Genomic DNA, 16,961 nt, shown 5'->3' with positions numbered 1-16,961 from the left:
ATTATTATCTTTCACTGCAGTGAACGTTGTACTCAACTCAACGGAACACAAAAGAGGCCTAATGACTTGGCTGAGCACTGAGCAGGTGAGCAAGTAGCTAGCCTGAAGCTAGCTTTGCACATCTGGAAAATGTTCAAGCACTCTTTAGATGTTCAAACTGCAGTCAGCTCTACACCAAAGGAGGTGGAATGAGCCAATCTGTTGATGTTCTCATCCCACTCCACATGTAAAAGGTAGCTGTCGGCAGAGCCTTCTCTATCTATGAAGGTTCTCTACATGATTTAGAGCTCTGGAGCTTTAGGTTCAAGTCTTAGGAAGGACCTCAATGGGCAGGGGAGGAATCAACGATCCTCCAAAAACTATTGTTCTCCATGTTTAGAGGATAAAAAGACAGTATTTAGAGGATGGGAGAATGTAAGTGGATCTAGCGTTCTCTTCCCTGTGCACAGGTTGCATATATAATGAGGACCCATGATCATCTTATTAGGATGGTTAGGACCAACTATCATCTTATTACAATGACTGGAGATTTAGGTCTAGTTGACTTGTTCATGTTGGGTAGGTAATATTCTTCCAGTCTAATTGGCAAGGGACTGAGAGAGCTGAAAAATGAAACCTGTTAAAATATATTTCTAATTTGTATGGAAAATGTTCAGATGTGTCAATGGTTAACTAAGGTTTAAAATGGTTCCTGTTGCAGGCCAGAAAGTCTAGGCCTGGAAGAGCAAGTCTTCAAGGACATGTGCTGAGACATAATATCAACAAATGTATTATTGTTATGCTCCTGTGTAGCATGGTGACTTCATGGGAAAGAGGTGTGTCCACTTGGTGGGAATGTTGATCTTGTGAGAGAAAAAAGACTGATGTCACATTCAAGCTTCTAGCATGGACTCTGAAAGAGTATAGATGTATAGTAGCCTGCTGTAAAGTGTAAATAGCAACAAAGTCAATAAACCCTCATTTGAGTGAAAATCTGTGTGGAAGTTACTTTGATACTGAGTAGCTGAGAAGACTGCATCTGTTCCAGTTGGTACCAGTCCAGAACCACCGGTAACAAGAGACATCAACCATCCCAAAGATCCTTTTTCTCTAACAAAACCATCACCACCTCCTCCCAAATCAACATGCTTCCATATTAAGATAATCAGAGGAGCATCCAAACTATAACAAGAGAAGAACGTTTTCCATCTGCAAAAGAGACTGCCTTCTTTATACCGGTGCCCCAACTTTGGAATATCCTACCATCTGGCATCAATTCACAACTTTTTAAAGCTGTCACAAAAACTCTTCTTATTTTAGCTTAAATTCTCATTTACAGCTTGTTGGAATAGTTCTTATGCCTCTCAATTTTATTATACTGATGTTTAGGCATTAAACAGACATGGGTTCAATGTGCAATTTTGAAGGCATTTAAAAAAAAATCCTGCCTGTGTAGTACACAGCTACACTCATCTGAAGCCAATCCTACAGAGGAAAGCAATGTCATATGGTTGCAGGCACAGACTCTTCTAGTGTAGTGAAGTTGATAGCACTACAAAAAAAAAAAAGTTGCAGGGCAGAGGGGGATTAGGGTCCTTTTTCTACTATGGTTGTTCATTTAAGAGAACTACTGAAAAGCACATAACTTGGATTTTCTGCATCAGAGGTCAAAATGTTTTCTTTGGGGGAAAATATACAAATACATCCATTTTTTTCTGTGGGTAATTATTAATTCTGCTTAGCAGCACAAGGCACTAAAATGCATCCCTAGTACTGTAATCCTAGGGCAGCAACTACCTTTTATATACTGCACAGCTTCTACTTTACTTCTAACTGCTTTGCAAATAATAATCTTCCTCCTCCCTTTGAAACAAAAAGAAACATGACAAGGTCAACTATGAATCAGATGGGTTTCTTCTCTTGCCACTTCCTCTGCAACATCTGAAGCTGTTCATAGGAAACATTTCTGCAAGGCACCAGTTTCCCCATCAATGCATATGTATGGTTTTATGTTATAGGAACATATTTATTTTTTAGGAAACTGAGGTGGTAGGACTTCAAATGAAACTCTTGGGGATGGGTAGGACCAGATGGGTGCTACTACTTTGATTCCACAGGTTTGGTCTTTGCGGATAATGGCCTAAAACCTAATGTTAATCCCAAGTAAAGTAGACCCCTTACATTAATGGAAGTTACACAAATGTCGACTTCCTAAAATCCTGTTAATTTAAAGGGGCTATTCTACTAGGAATAACAATTGGATTTAGGCCAATATTATCACAGAAGAAGCAACAGGAACAGGAGACAGAAGGTAGAAGGTAATTTCTACCAGTATTCCTAACAGATAAAGCTCTTTTGCTAAAACTATCATATCCCCGACACCTCTGCTGGAAAAGCTCCTTGCAATAAAATATCCCTTTGATCAATTAAACAAATCCACTTTAGCCCAGTATTTATTTTATTTTATTTTTAGGGCCATGATCCCACTCCCGCCCCTAACTTCTCTTTGACAAATAAGCGTAAGCTCCATTTCATAGGTCAAGAGACATTCACACTAATAGACATTCCCATGTCTAATTTAATCTTTCACGGGTATTATTCTCAAATTCACATTTGCCTTCTCAGCTCTGATCTCTCTGACTGGCACAGACACTCTTTTCTATATTGGACGTACGCCTTTCTTTTATTCTCCCCCCTCACCAGTTCACTTTTGGCATGTCAGATTGCTGCCCTTGACAGAAAGAATTCTCTCTGAAATCAAGGAAACTTGCAGGGATTTAGAAAGTCCTTTTTTAAAAAAGCAACATCAACCCCCTCCCCTTTTTTTCTACTGTTAACCAAGGTGTTGAAGTCACTCCTGTGTAACTCAATCCTAAAGAAGGATTTTTGGTTGAGGAGGAAATACGATAAAAGTATTAGACCCCTCTAATACTTTTATCATATTTCTTCCACAACCAAAAAGGCACACGACTGATAATAAAGGTAGAAACAATGAAGTGGACTGGCAGCAACGTCACAACAGGCACATCATTTCCTTATAAAACAAATAACCTATGGAACTCATTACCACAAATAACGGCATGAAAAGATACAAAGGAGTCCAGTACTAAGAAAACAATTTTAGGATGAACTTTCCAGGATGCAATCCAGTCACCAGATGCATAGAATGAAACATCTGTGGAAATCATTTCATGCAGCTGATGAACTGTGTACACAAAAAAGAATGCTAGTCTCTGAAGATGCCAGCCACAGCTGCTGGTGAAACGTCAGGAATAAACACTTTTACAACACGGCCTCATAGCCTGAAAAACCCACAAAACCCATGAATAGAGCCTCTCTCACTGATGGGTAGATACTGACGCAATCAGCAGAGCATGAAACAGTATACCATATAGTGCCTGAAAGCCTGAAAGAGGTGCATGGCTGGTTACAGTGGGAAAGAGGGAGCTGAACAAATTGGACATTTGAGTTGGATCCAATAAGGCAACTCTTATGCTTTAGTATCTGAAAAATGGTACTACACATTATGTGATCATTTTAAACTTCAGTCCATACAATTTCTCTTGAGCTTATGCAGAAGAGTCCAGCATAGGCTTAACCATTCATTGAACTTGTGCTGGCAGTCCCAGTTTAAATTTTTCTGTTCCTTTAAGGAACATTTCTGTCATTATGAAGTTCTGAACCAAAACAGTGGAATTACAATGCTGGCCTACTACACAGGGTTGTTTTAAGGAATGCTAAAAGTACACATGTAATGTGCTCTGAATACACGGAAGCACTCTTAAACCAGCATTTAGCTTTGGCCAGAACTGAGGATACAGAAAATGCAGTTAACTACACTCCTGGCCAAAATATAGTTCTCTCTCTTCCAACATGCTTACCAAATTGTTGCTTATGTAGCTTCCAAAAACATTCTCCACAACTCTCATTTCAGAAAACCCTCTTTGAAAGCACTGCATAAACACTAAGACCTGATTCCTATTTGTTAATCCTAATTACAGTAGGCCTATCAAATCAATTGTTGAATGGTGAATCAATACATAGGAAAGTCATACTGGACTAATGGATCTATTTTAGTTGAAGACTTAGGCCCACATGTTGTTGGGTTTTGTTTTTGTTTTGTTTTTGTAGGTCTAAGTGTTAAATATTACATTCCCCCAAGCAAAGAGCACACAACTACATCATGAGCACACATAACACAAGTCATCCATGGTGTAAATAATCCCCAGTGAACAACTGTAGAATCACCCTGGCAAACAAAAGCAAAAGCTTTAGACAATTGCAACAGAAACCAAATAAATAGAATAAGCAATAGAAACCAAGTAAATAACTAGCTTTTCATTTACCCATAAATGTCTAGGACCCCAATAAAGGAATGCTGCTTGACCGTGGTGTACAGAGCCTTGTTGATGTGCTGCACAATCCAGTTGAACAGCTGGGCATAAATGTGTTTGGCTAGCGCATTCCTGGCATTCACAACCTGCTGGACGGACATGTTCTTGATGTAGGTCTCTGAAGTGGTGACCAGCTTCCGATGGCAGAGCCAGTGCTCCATCTGGCTGTGCTCCACTCCCAGCAATCTGCAAAAATTATGCAGGTGTTCATCCTGTCTCTAGGATATAAAGAAAGACATCCAATTCAGCAAAGCATGCAACGGCAGCCATGACCTGATGACAAGGGTCCACCCACTTCCTCTCATTCAACTTGAGAGGGAAAGGAAGGGGCAGAAACGTTTGGGTTTTTTTTTTCTTTTGGTAATGAGATTCATTTCCAGATTTGCTGCTCTCAGCTTAACTGATTTTTAATTTTTGGTGCTGCTCAAATTCAGTTTATAATATATTGCACTATAGATACATCAAGAGCCATATTTTTAAGTATTTGAAGTATTGATATTTTAAGCAATCAGAGTTTTCTCATAGGCTGCTAATTTACCACTTCTGTATGCTGGTGGTTGTGTAGATGATACATAACAATTTATCTCTTTGATCATTTGCAGTAAGATTTTTTTCTACATTCTATTGTTTATGAACAACAAAAACACCCCTCTTCCTTCTAAATCAGATAGCTGAAACAAATCAAGTTTAGGTGGGAAACCAGAAGCAAATGCTCAGGGAAGGTGGAAGGACTATAAATTCAGTTCTGAAAATATAATTTTTGGTACTTTGTTCCTCACTTACAAATTACCTACTATGCATTGTTTCCAATTGATTTGGATGCAGGGGTTTGGACAAAAATGCAAAGTAGATTCCACAAAGTCTATATCCTGCTACAAACAGGATACAACATCTTAAGTAAAATAATTGGAATACAGTTGGCCCACTGTATCCACAAATTTTGTACCCATAGATTCAAAAATCCACAGCTTGAAAATATCCCCCCTCCCAAAAAAGGAGTAAACCTTATTTTTGTCATTTTTATGTAAGAGACATCATTTTACTACCCAATTGTATATAATGGAACTTGAACATCCAGGTATTTGGTATCCACAGTGGTGCTTGAACCAAACCTCAATGGGTACTAAGGGTCAATTATAAACTATTTTAAGTCTGCCAGTGTTAAATGCCACATTCCTTAGCCACATGATTTAGTACAGGGCTGGGGAACCACACTGGCCTGCAATCTCCTCCCATCAACCTCATTGCTCCACCATCTACAAGAGAGCACCAGACAGCAGCACAGCATGAATCAGCTTTTGAACCGTGTGATATTCCTTCACCTTCACTAAGGGAGGTGCCAATCTCATAATTATGAAAAAAGAGTAAAGGTCTTTAAACTGAGGTTGCATGGGCATCTTTCAGGAGTGCTTTAGCTGTGTGTTCCTGCATGATAGGAGCAGAACTAAAAGTTCCTTTTGCAGTCCCTTCCAACTCTAAGATTCCATGATTCTTGTTGTTTTGTCTTCAAGTTGTTTCCGACTTGTGGTAAGCCTAATGTGAACAGATAACTGTTTTTTCTTGTCATGATTTGTTCCAAAGAGATTTGTGTTTGTCTTTGCCTTCCTCAGAGGCTGAGAAAGTGTGACCTGGCCAAGATCACCTGGAGGTTTCCATAGCTGAGCGAGGATTCAAACCCTGGTCTCCAGAGTCATCGTCCGATGCTCAAGCCACTACACCACACTGGCATTTCTCTTGATTCCACTCTTTGTTAAGTTATAATCATAAAAGGATTAAATGAACTACCGGTAATTATAAAATACTATTTACTTGCAACCAATTACTTCAAAGCTTTGGCTATTTCAAAGGTATACTGAAATATCAGAGATGGTTGGCTTCTGGACATGGAGGTTTCATATAGCCACCCTGCCTGCAACTCAGGAAGAAAGCAAGCTGGTAAAGAAAGGCCCAAGTGAGTTGTGAGCAAGGGCCATGCAAAGCCATGCTCTTCTCTGCACTATCACCTCTTGCTGCAATTGAGTTGTTCTATCACTATTTAAACAAGTTAACAGGCAGATCTAGCACCACACAGTTGCACTTACATTTTAATTAAGTAACAACAGTATCATTAAGGGGAGATAACACTATAATAGAAGAATCGTTTATGTACGCCATTTGTCAAAGCCCCCAAATTAAATAGTTCATTGCACCATCTCTTGGGTAATGACAACAGCACTACGAAGCATGCAATTATATTTTAATTCCTAAAAAAGGAAAACCTCTGGGAATCTGGGCATGACAAATGCCCACCACAAAAATGGTGAAGGGTCTGGAAACCATGCCCTATGAGGAACGACTTAGGGAGCTGGGGATGTTTAGCCTGGAGAAAAGAAGGTTAAGAGGCGATATGATAGCCCTGTTTAAATATTTGAAAGGATGTCATGTTGAAGAGGGAGCAAGCTTGTTTTCTGCTGCTCCAGAAAACAGGACCCGGAACAATGGATGCAAGCTACAGGAAAAGAGATTCCACCTGAACATTAGGAGGAACTTCCTGACAGTTAGGGCTGTTCGACAATGGAATGCACTCCCGCGGAGGGTGATAGAGTCTCCTTCCTTGGAGGTCTTTAAACAGAGGCTGGATGGCCATCTGTCAGGGATGCTTTGATTTGGATTTCCTGCATGGCAGGGGGTTGGACTGGATGGCCCTAGTGGTCTCTTCCAACTCTACGATTCTATGATTCTATGATTACAAGGGGAATGACTATGTAAGAAGCTGCCATAGAAATTTCCACCAGTTAAGCTAAAATTTCAGAAGTGTTGGGAGAGTAATAATGGGTCAGAAGAGTTCACTCCACTCACTCATGAACTGGATGTTTGGTTTTGATTTTCAATCAGCTCTAATATGTTTTCCACATACACTGTATCAGTGACCAGTGCAAAAACTACCTTTTGACATATTTGTCCTAGTTCCAAGACTTTATCTGCAGTTCTTGCTATGTCTGACAATTCATTAGAGATTTTATTTTAGTTTAGTTTTTAATGGACTAATCATGTCAGACATTTCTTGACACATTAATTTTCTTTGACCAGTCATTTCCTATGGAGGGTCTGAGTCATCTTTGCCTTCTTTCATATACATTCTCTTTCCCATTACAGTACTGTCCGCGGGGAAAGACCCCTTTTAAAGCTTGTGGTTTTCTGTAAACATGGCTTTTATGCTGTTATCTTTATAGCCAGAAGGACCCTGACTCATTCCTCTCTTGTTTAATTTTACTCACAGCCAGTAATCTCTTTTTTATAGGTGATCTTTCATGTTAAATTGGCGATGAAGATCAGAATCTTAGATTTTTGCAACTATCTTGGTTCATGCCCTGATAGCACCTTGATGGGTCAGGAGAGTTATAGTACAACACAATATTGAAGGTACCCTAAAGTATCCATTTGGATTTAGGAGCAAATGAAATGATATAAATGTTGTTTCCCATTCTTACAAAGAACTTACTGATAAACTGCATGATTCTCCATCACGTTCCGCCTGAAGTCCCACATTTCCTAGGTGTAGGATGGCAGCAAGTATCTTAAAAATTGTCATCTGATGCGAGTCCTTCACTCCTGAAAGGAACAACTGATATTCAAGTTTCACCAGGACATTTCCATCCCCATCAGCCTTCTTTTACAACAACATCAACAACCAAGTCCCCAGTGCTCATGGACTGCAAACATATATTTGGTACTTCTGGGAACAATGTCTGTTCAAATCTTGTATATCATAGAAACAACTGAAATAATACTGGGCAGTAGGGATATTTAGATTTTCCAGTTTTCACACATATGGCATGCAAAAACCATAACTGTTTCCTAAAGATAAACCATCACAGCAACTCTTGTGCCTGCAATCCTAACAGACTTTACTAGTGGCTGTAATCTAGGCCACTGTGGGAGATCATAGGGCTTGGATAAATTTGCATTGGTGCAGGTAGTCCTTCATGCATTCACTTCTTTATTGCATTTATATCCTGATTTCCTGCCAAAAATGAGATTCAAGACAGCTTAAACCAACATTTTATCAAACAAATACAATATAACCATTTCGTAGTGAGAACAAAACATGGAAGGAGTCAGGCTCTGTGGTGTTTGTGTGTATTTGAGCCACCTGTCAACGTATGTTGACCTCATGAATTTCACTTAGATGTAGTTCTGCCAGTTCCCTCCTCTGAAACAGAGCCTACAACAATTGGTATTCATTGGAAATCTGCCATCCAAGAACTAACTAGGACTGACTTAGCTTCCAAGATCAGACAGGATCTGTTGCCTTTTTAGTGAAAAGGAAAGAGCCAAGCTAGCTTCTCTCAAGGGGGAATTCAACATCTTTGTCATATCTCCATCAATGTATGTACACAGGAAGCAAGACTGAAAGAGAAGCCTCTGGTTTTGGTCTCTATGCAGCTTTAAAGAGAGTCAGCAACACTTTCATTTGGGTCCAGAAATCTGGGGTCTATTCACACTACAGAATTATAGCACTGTTATTGCAATTTAACTGCCATGGTTTCATCCTAGGGAATCCTGTGACTGGCCATTTATGGAGAGGCATTTAAAATTCTCAGTCAGAGAGCTCCTCACAAAACCACAAACCCCAGGATTCCATAGGATTGAACCATGGCAGTTAGCATGCAATAATAGTGTTATAATGTGTGAATGGGCCCCCGTTGGCAACCATTATAGTGCAGAGAAAGTATGTTCTAGACTCTGAATCCTTGGGTTCTATTATCTGAATCTGCCACTCTTAAAAACAATCTGTTATGTGAAAAGGTACCTTCTGGAAAGACACACATTGCATTTCTGCTTACCCTTTCTATTTCTACAGCTTAGATATTTTATGGGCCATCTGCACCTGAACCTTGATATCTCACCCATATTCGTCTCTGTCTTACATGGAGAAACAGCAATGCAATTAACAAAACGGAGCAGTGATGTAGCCTACACAGTAGATATCATTACACAAATTCACAGAAAAGGCATGCTCCTTTTGCTTCCTTGGAACTCCCATTTTAGTACACATGTGGTCAGCTGATAATGGAGGAAACTCCTCTCTAGATGAGGTGACTGACCAAATGACTCACACAGAGGTTATAAAATGGAAAACAGAAAGTTGCTTTCATAGTATCTGGAAATATAACAACTTGCAGCATACACTAAGCAAGTTACATTGCATCTTAAAACAGTTTTTCAGTGGACAATTTTTTAAAATGTAATCTATCACTTAATCTATACTAATTCACAAACAAAGAAAGAATTTCTAAGAAAAAATACATACATGATTTTTTCAAAAACATATCCACATACATTCCAGGAGGAAACATTTCAAAACAAGAGTTGGAATTGTGTGACCGTCCAATTTTTTGGACTGTAACTCCCAGCAATCCTGGCCAGCACAGCCAATGGTGAGAAACATTGGAAGCTGTTATAATAATAGAATCATAAAACTGAAAGAACCCACAAGGCCCATCCAGTTCAACCCCCTGCCATGCAGGAATACACAACCAAAGCACTCCCAATAGATGGCCATCCAGCCTCTGTTTAAAAACCTCCAAAGGAGGAGACTTCACCACTCTCTGAGGCAGCATTTTCCACTGTCCAACTACTCCTACCATCAGGAGGCTCTTCTTATATTTAGGTGGATACCTTCTCCTGTAGCTTGAATCCACTGCTCCATGTCCTTGTCTCCAGAACAGCAGAAAACAAGCTCAACATCCTCAACATGACATCCTTTCAAATATTTAAACATGGCTATCTGTTACCTCTTAACACTCTCTTGCTCAGAATAAACATACCCAGTTCCCAAAGCCATGCCTCATAGGGCATTATGGTCGCACCTCTCTGGACACACCCCATCCTGTCAAAATCTTTCTTGAATTGGACATAGTATCCCAGACCAAACCAGAACAGAGTGGTACGGTACGCCCGTGTAATACACGGGCATGATATACGCGGCTTTCAGCATATGCTGAAAGTCATGCCGGAAGAAGCGACACCATGTGCCAGAAAGAGTAATGTTGCATGCATCCATGGCACGCATCACTGCAGGCACAAGCCCCATTAGCTTTAATGGGGCTCGGGCAAATATGTTATTTTCCTTATGCAGGGGATCCAGAATGGATCCCTCGCGTAAGGGAAGGGACCACTGTACTATTACTTCCCTCAACAAGATGTTCTTGTTTAAGAACATCTGGAAGTCTCCAAAATTCCCATTCCTGATCTTAAAACAAGCATTCCTTTCTGCTTGTGAGGGAACGGAGGATGCTTTCTCTATGCTAATACCAACCACTTGTGATTTTACAAGTACTTAAACTAAAAATTATGGCTGGCATCCTGTTTGTCTGTTATAATGTCATAAGTTGGGCATAGGACTCTGGAACTGCTTCATATTCTCATTTCTGATTGTGGTACTATTGCCACATCTACAAATGGACTTGAAACCTACCTTAAAACTGGTTAGTCATCCAGTGGAGGACTGTGCTGCTTGTAACTGGGGTGCTGCACAATGATGCAACCAGCCCCCTCCCACAGTTACTCACTAGCTCTATTGTTCAGGACAGATAGCTGGCTTTAAGGTGGGTTTCGGGGTTCAGATGGGAGGTAAAGTGTAGTAATGACATCATGGCTATGTGTTTGGTGCACGATCTTGGCCTATGTTGAGACTGGCTGATGAAGAAAATACTTCATAGAGATCTAGCCTACTTGCCTGACCAATGTAGCAACCCTAACTTATGTTGATGAAAAGCTCCAACCTGCAATTTCAAATTAAGTGAGACAAAGGTTACAGCAAACACAAATTCAAAGGATAATTTGTATCACATTAAAGCTCCTGCAGGGTTATTCAGAGTATTTGTGAAAGACAATGGTTTCAGCCAAATGTTCTACTGGGAAACTGGCCAGCTCCTCTTTAAAATGACTTCCTACCAAGCAGAGTGAAAGCATTCCTGGTTCTCTCAAAATCTTCTGCATCATCTACTCCCTCAATAGATGTGTCTCCTCCCAGGGATGTGTAGAAAAAGTCTTCAGCACATGCTAAAGAGAGAAGAAATCACAAGTGGTTAAATGCATCCAAGTCAACTGCTAACATACATCTAAGTTAGCGTAGTTTTAATGTGACTACTTTGCTGTACTATTTTAAAGCACCTTTGGGAAGGGGATAAGGGGCTAGTATGGTGTTACCTGTTTTACAAACTTATTCCTTGCCTTCACTAGAAGTCACTATGCTCTGAGACATATAAACATATATATTTATTATACCCATATATATTACAAAGTTCACAAATGGCTATTTTGTCAGATGCAAATCAATATGTCAGTTTGGTCCATCACTCAAAACTTTCTAGGTGGTACCTTCATTTTAAGAAGAACAAGTGTATTTTTCCTTACTTTAGTGAATTTACTAGTGCCCCCTTACAGAAGGCATTTACAAATTTACATTTCCAAAGTATGTCTTCTGGATATCTTGAGGACAAATTTTGTAAGGTTCGTGGGAAATCACATCTTTGTCCATTTAAATTGGGTGAAGTGGAAGATATTAAACATGTCTTAGGTATTAAACATGTCTTATGTTGCTCTTTTCATAGTAACATAAGAGACAGATTTCTGGGCCAGCTTATTGTAAGATTCTTGGTCCAATGAGGAATGTTTTAACTATTTACTGTCCGATACATTCCTTCATGCTATTTATCAAGTGGCTATTTTTAGTTTTTTACCTCATAAAATTAGAAAGAAATATGTATTTGCTATATATCTGGCCAAATGGAAGTTGACACTTTAGGTTTTTATATGTGGAGTTAAAAAAAATAAAATTTTTAAATCACCACTTTGTATCTTTTTAACCTATAATTGTTCTGAAGCTGCTATTTTAACAAGTATGTGTTCCTAATGTTTTACAGAATGAAAAAAAAGTTACTAACTTATGGCAGATTGCACTATATATCTTCCTTTCCACATAATACATCCCAGGCAGGGGGCTTCATTGGTCAGGGTCCCAAAGAGTTAAAGAGAGGCCCATTAATTTCTGACATCCCCTTCCCTAAAAAAAAAAAAAAAAAACTCTCAAAAAAACCCCTAAAACCCTTAAAAATATTTCCACTGTATTATTTTGCAAAGGATAACAAACATTTATTTTCAGGTGTTTTCTTAAGTTTTTTAACTGATACCTTCTATTTTTCCTATGAAACAAATGGATCATTTCACCCTGTGACTATGCTTTCACAATCGTACACCAAAAGCTTTCTTCTTTGTCCGCATTTTATTGTAACCATATTTTTCTGGAAAGAAGGGAAAACTACATCTTTAAAATATAATTGTTATACTGAAAAAAACTTCATTGAAGATTTAAAGCCCATTTGGACCTTAAATCCTCATTTTTGAGAAGAGCCTCCCTGGGACCCGATAGTAGTCTTATTCTACATTGCAAAATTTCTCTCAGTGGCCTTGCATCTCAGAACATAACACAAAGAGCAGGAGCATCTGGCAACTCAGCTCATTCCATACCTAATCAGTGCTTCTCCTCAGAATTACTTTATTGGAAAGTTATTAACCCATTAAAGTGCTATGAATTTCCATTGGCGTTCCCAGCCTTTGGAAGAGGTACTTTTTCAGTATTTCAAATCTCTGTGCTTCCCTTTCAGAGGCATTTTACTTGAGGCAACCCAGTTCTCTACTAAAGGACTTCAAAATGGCACCTTGCTGTATTTTCCCTAAAGTAAATTTGCTCAAAAGGACAGTTGGCCATTTGTCATTTCAGATGATATGCTGATGTACCTATTTAGGGGTTGCTGCCTGCTTGCCTCAAGGACTGTAAATGGGTGTAGCCAAAGAAATAGTTTAAGATAGTTCTGCACAGGGGAAAGAAAATACATTATTCTTGTCATGGAACATTTAACAAAAAAAAAAAAAACCCACCAACCCAACCCATAACATGGTTTATATTCTACTGATTGCTTATGGGATTACATCTCTGCTTTAAAATGAGTATTTTCTACCCGATTATACATATAAAAGAGACCTAAAGTTTTCTGTTCATGATTAGTTCAGTGATTCTGCATGATTAACTTTGCATCCAGTGAACCCTTCCTGAGGACAGCAAGCAAAGCCCTTTTCTTCACAAGTTTCTGCTTCATCTTTCCTTAATCAAGATGGCATAGCTTTCTTTGAAACTTTCACAAGCATTTCAGCAACCACTGCAAGATATGTTTCATGATGATTTTTGGGTCAAGTAGTTGAGAACCCTCAAGGGCAGACGAGAGAACTGCCAGCAAAAGTTGAGCATCCCTGAGCTGAAACAACTTTTACCTGAAAAAGCTAAGGTCAGAGTTTGGAAATGTCACTTTTTGGGACTACAGCTCACAGAATCCACAGTTGGGGAGACCATTGGCCATGCTGGCTGGGAGATTCTGGACAAAAAAAGAGTAATGTCTCTAAATCTGGGAGAAGTCAATAAATGCACCAACACCACCTGATTTATGAAGACAGCCAGTCTGCAGGATCTGAGAAAAGATGTAACTGAAGACGATTTGTGTTTGAGCTGATACAGTGTTAAAAGAAAATTCTATCTGGTGATTCAGTATTGGACAAATGGTTCACACATGCGAGCCATTGCTTGCTGTTAAGAGTTGTCATACACATGTGAACAAGGACTCTATCCTTCAGGGGTTTGGTTTTCCAGATTTTTGAACCCATAATCCCTTACTATGATGGCACAGACCTCTGTGAGCTGAACTCCAAAACAAATGGAAGGCCAAGTTTCCTTAGTGCTAGCATTTGCTTTTTTCTATCTGACTTCTATGTTCCAATAAAAATATTTTGCACTTTTATAGATTTGAGTACCTTGAACACATCAAGTAGTAACAATGCCAATTAAATCCATTTTAACTGCAGGCTGTAACACAACAACAGTTAGGGATTCATTCTTCTGCAAGGCACTATATATGAAACTTTCAGTGAAGAAATAAAGCATAAGTTTGGTTTCAACACATTCTCCCTGCTTTTTGAAAGGAAAAAAAATCTGTTCCAGACTAAGCCATAGAATGTTTGGTCAAAGTGGAACAGAGGAGATTTCACACTGAAATAAACACAAAAACACCCACCAAGAGACAAGCCCAGCTGGAGGGCATAGATGCTCTAGCTTCTCAAAAGCCATCAGAGCGAAAAGAGAAAACACAAATATTTCCCATCCAATTAAATACCTCGCAGGGACAACCTCCCTATGCTCTCAGCTTCCTATCATTGCTGGCTTTTTCCATCAAAAGTTTTCCTTCCAGCCACTTGAGTTGAAAGCCACTGCCTTAATAGAATGAAAGAGCCTTTTCCTCCTATGCCTGGGATAGGCTTTTCTCGATTCCTTTTCTCTGGCTCCCCACAGTGCCACCTGATAGGATCTGTGTTGTTCTAAGTTCTTTTATTTCTTTTTTTATTATAAAGGACAATTTCCCACTGAGAGTAATCTTGCATCTTCATAATATACACAGAGTAAACACCCCCAAAAGTCCAATGTTCGTGTAATACAGAGGTGAGCAACTGGAGTGGATCCAAGGACCCGTTGTCTATCACAGGACATCGTTTTTTTTGGGGAGGGGGGTGGCAACTGCAAGAAAAAAACAACCCCAAAACAGCTAGAAGTGGCTTTCCCATCACACAGTTATAACCGTGACTCCATTTTAACTGACATGGCTGCATCTTATGGAATCTTGGAGCTTGTAGTTTTGGACAGGAGCTATAGTATTGCTCTCACTCTTTCTGATTAACAATATCTCTCCCTAAACTCCAAATTCATAAAATGAAATCATGGCAGTTAAAGTGGAATCACAGTGCTATGATTGTGTAGTTTAAAAAGACCCGTGGGTTGAAGTATGGGTATTTTTAAAGGCTAATAAGTTCAGGATAGCCCTCCAATATATTTAAAAAGCAAAATGCCATTCTTAGAAGTTTCCAAGAGAGGTAATTCATCCTTTTGAGAGGAGGCATAAAAAGGGTGCTCTGGAGGGGCTGATGTCTGCAGAATTAGTGTGCATCATCAGTGCGCAGTGCTGTTCATAGGAACTGTGGGCCACCACAAGACCTTCTAGGTTTGAAACTATGGTTTGAATAGTAAGTACCTTATATTTGGAGTAAAGGATTTTGATAAAACGATTTATTGTTTTTGGCTTCCTCTCGTTAAGAACATCATACCCACTTATTTCCTCACTACACAATTTTCACAGCAGTATTTGGTTAGGGCGTTTGTGGAAAGCTTTTTCAGAGATTACGGCTATATCAAAAGGAGTACACTATTCAGATCAAGTGAAGTAGAACAGTTGGTCCTCTGTATCCACAGGTTCCTTATCCATAGATTCAAGCATCCTTAGCTTGATAATATTTTAAAATATATATCAGTTTCAAAAAGGAAAGTTTGATTTTGCCATTTTATATAAGGGACACTATTTTACTATGCCATTATTTAATAGGACTTGAGCATCCACGGATTTTGGTATCCACAGTGGGTTCTAGAACCCAACCCTAGCTGATACCAAGGGCCCTCTGTAGTGGCACTACCATTCTGTCTTGCTCAGAGTATGACAGGAACAAATAAAATCAGGGGCTCTTTTACAGTGCAGTTACTGAGTTATGATTCTACTTTAATTGCTATGGCAACATTGTACAGAATCCTGGGACTGGCGAGCTGCAGAGGAGTACCTAACATTCTCAGCCAGAGAGCTCTACTGTAGTTTCCTTCTCTCCCACCAACAGTATAAATCCTGCTCTCACATTCCCATAATCTAAGCATCACAGGATCGAGAGCACTTGCCTTCCCTGAAATGTATTGTTCTACACTACTTAGAATCCTATTTTATGTACCAGAAATCCTTCAAACCTGCCCAGTATTCAGTTATAATGAGGGGGAAAAAACACTTTGTGAAGCATCTCACACCTGATGTTCTCTTTGTATATGTTAACAATTTTTCCACTGTGATTGAGGTTACACAATTCTCATTGTGCTGGGAGAATGGAGAGAGGAAGTGTACCTTTTGAACCTTTTGTAAAACAGTCTGTGGGTATAAGGGACAGTTTTTAAACCCCAGAAATGTGCTCCTTATTGCAACATCTTTATTTTGTCCCAAAGAACTGAATGGGAGGCATGCAGCCAAGTCTACTGATATTTGCATAGCCTTACCCCTTCCTTGCTTACAAGCTCACCCCTACGTTCCAATTCAAGGTTACAATCCAAGTGAATCCAAGCCAAGTATCTTGGCAATCCAAGCCAAGTATTTATCTCTCCAATTTGATGGTGCAAGGAACAGAAAAGTGCATGGCAAATACCTTTCAATGGAAAGTGTGACTATACAAGGATATCATACTCACTTAGTGAGAGATCTTTAAATTCTGGAAGACCAGCAGAGGCACATAGCTGATAGAAAATGTGATAGTTTCGCTCATCTTCTGCCTGAGGAGTAAAACAGATTTGGTTTTAGAGATAAAGACTGCCATCAAGGATAATTTGGAGCATTGCTTTTGTCGTCTTTCATTTCTACATAAATTACAAATTTTACCCCTGCCGTCCCCAGAATGCTAGCTAAGTATGGCTTTTAT

At 39.3% G+C, this 16,961-nt stretch overlaps 1 protein-coding gene across 5 annotated transcripts in view; it reads right to left on the bottom strand.

The window, feature by feature from the left end:
• The window catches only part of MYO5B (myosin VB), a 391,629-nt gene that overhangs the window by 166,743 nt on the left and 207,925 nt on the right, over positions 1-16,961 (bottom strand). For all 5 annotated transcript variants that reach the window (XM_042448811.1, XM_042448812.1, XM_042448813.1 and 2 more), the window contains 4 exons: positions 16,734-16,815; positions 11,313-11,420; positions 7,855-7,964; positions 4,326-4,591 (listed from right to left, as the gene is read on the bottom strand). In XM_042448811.1, the coding sequence (XP_042304745.1) occupies positions 4,326-4,591; positions 7,855-7,964; positions 11,313-11,420; positions 16,734-16,815 (566 nt within the window). The remainder of the gene's footprint in view (positions 1-4,325; positions 4,592-7,854; positions 7,965-11,312; positions 11,421-16,733; positions 16,816-16,961) is intronic.

Source organism: Sceloporus undulatus, chromosome 2, assembly GCF_019175285.1.
Source record: "Sceloporus undulatus isolate JIND9_A2432 ecotype Alabama chromosome 2, SceUnd_v1.1, whole genome shotgun sequence".
Taxonomy (NCBI): Eukaryota; Metazoa; Chordata; class Lepidosauria; order Squamata; family Phrynosomatidae; genus Sceloporus; species Sceloporus undulatus.
The sequence above is the reverse complement of the archived record's forward strand: the minus strand, read 5'-3'. Positions and strand labels throughout refer to the sequence as shown.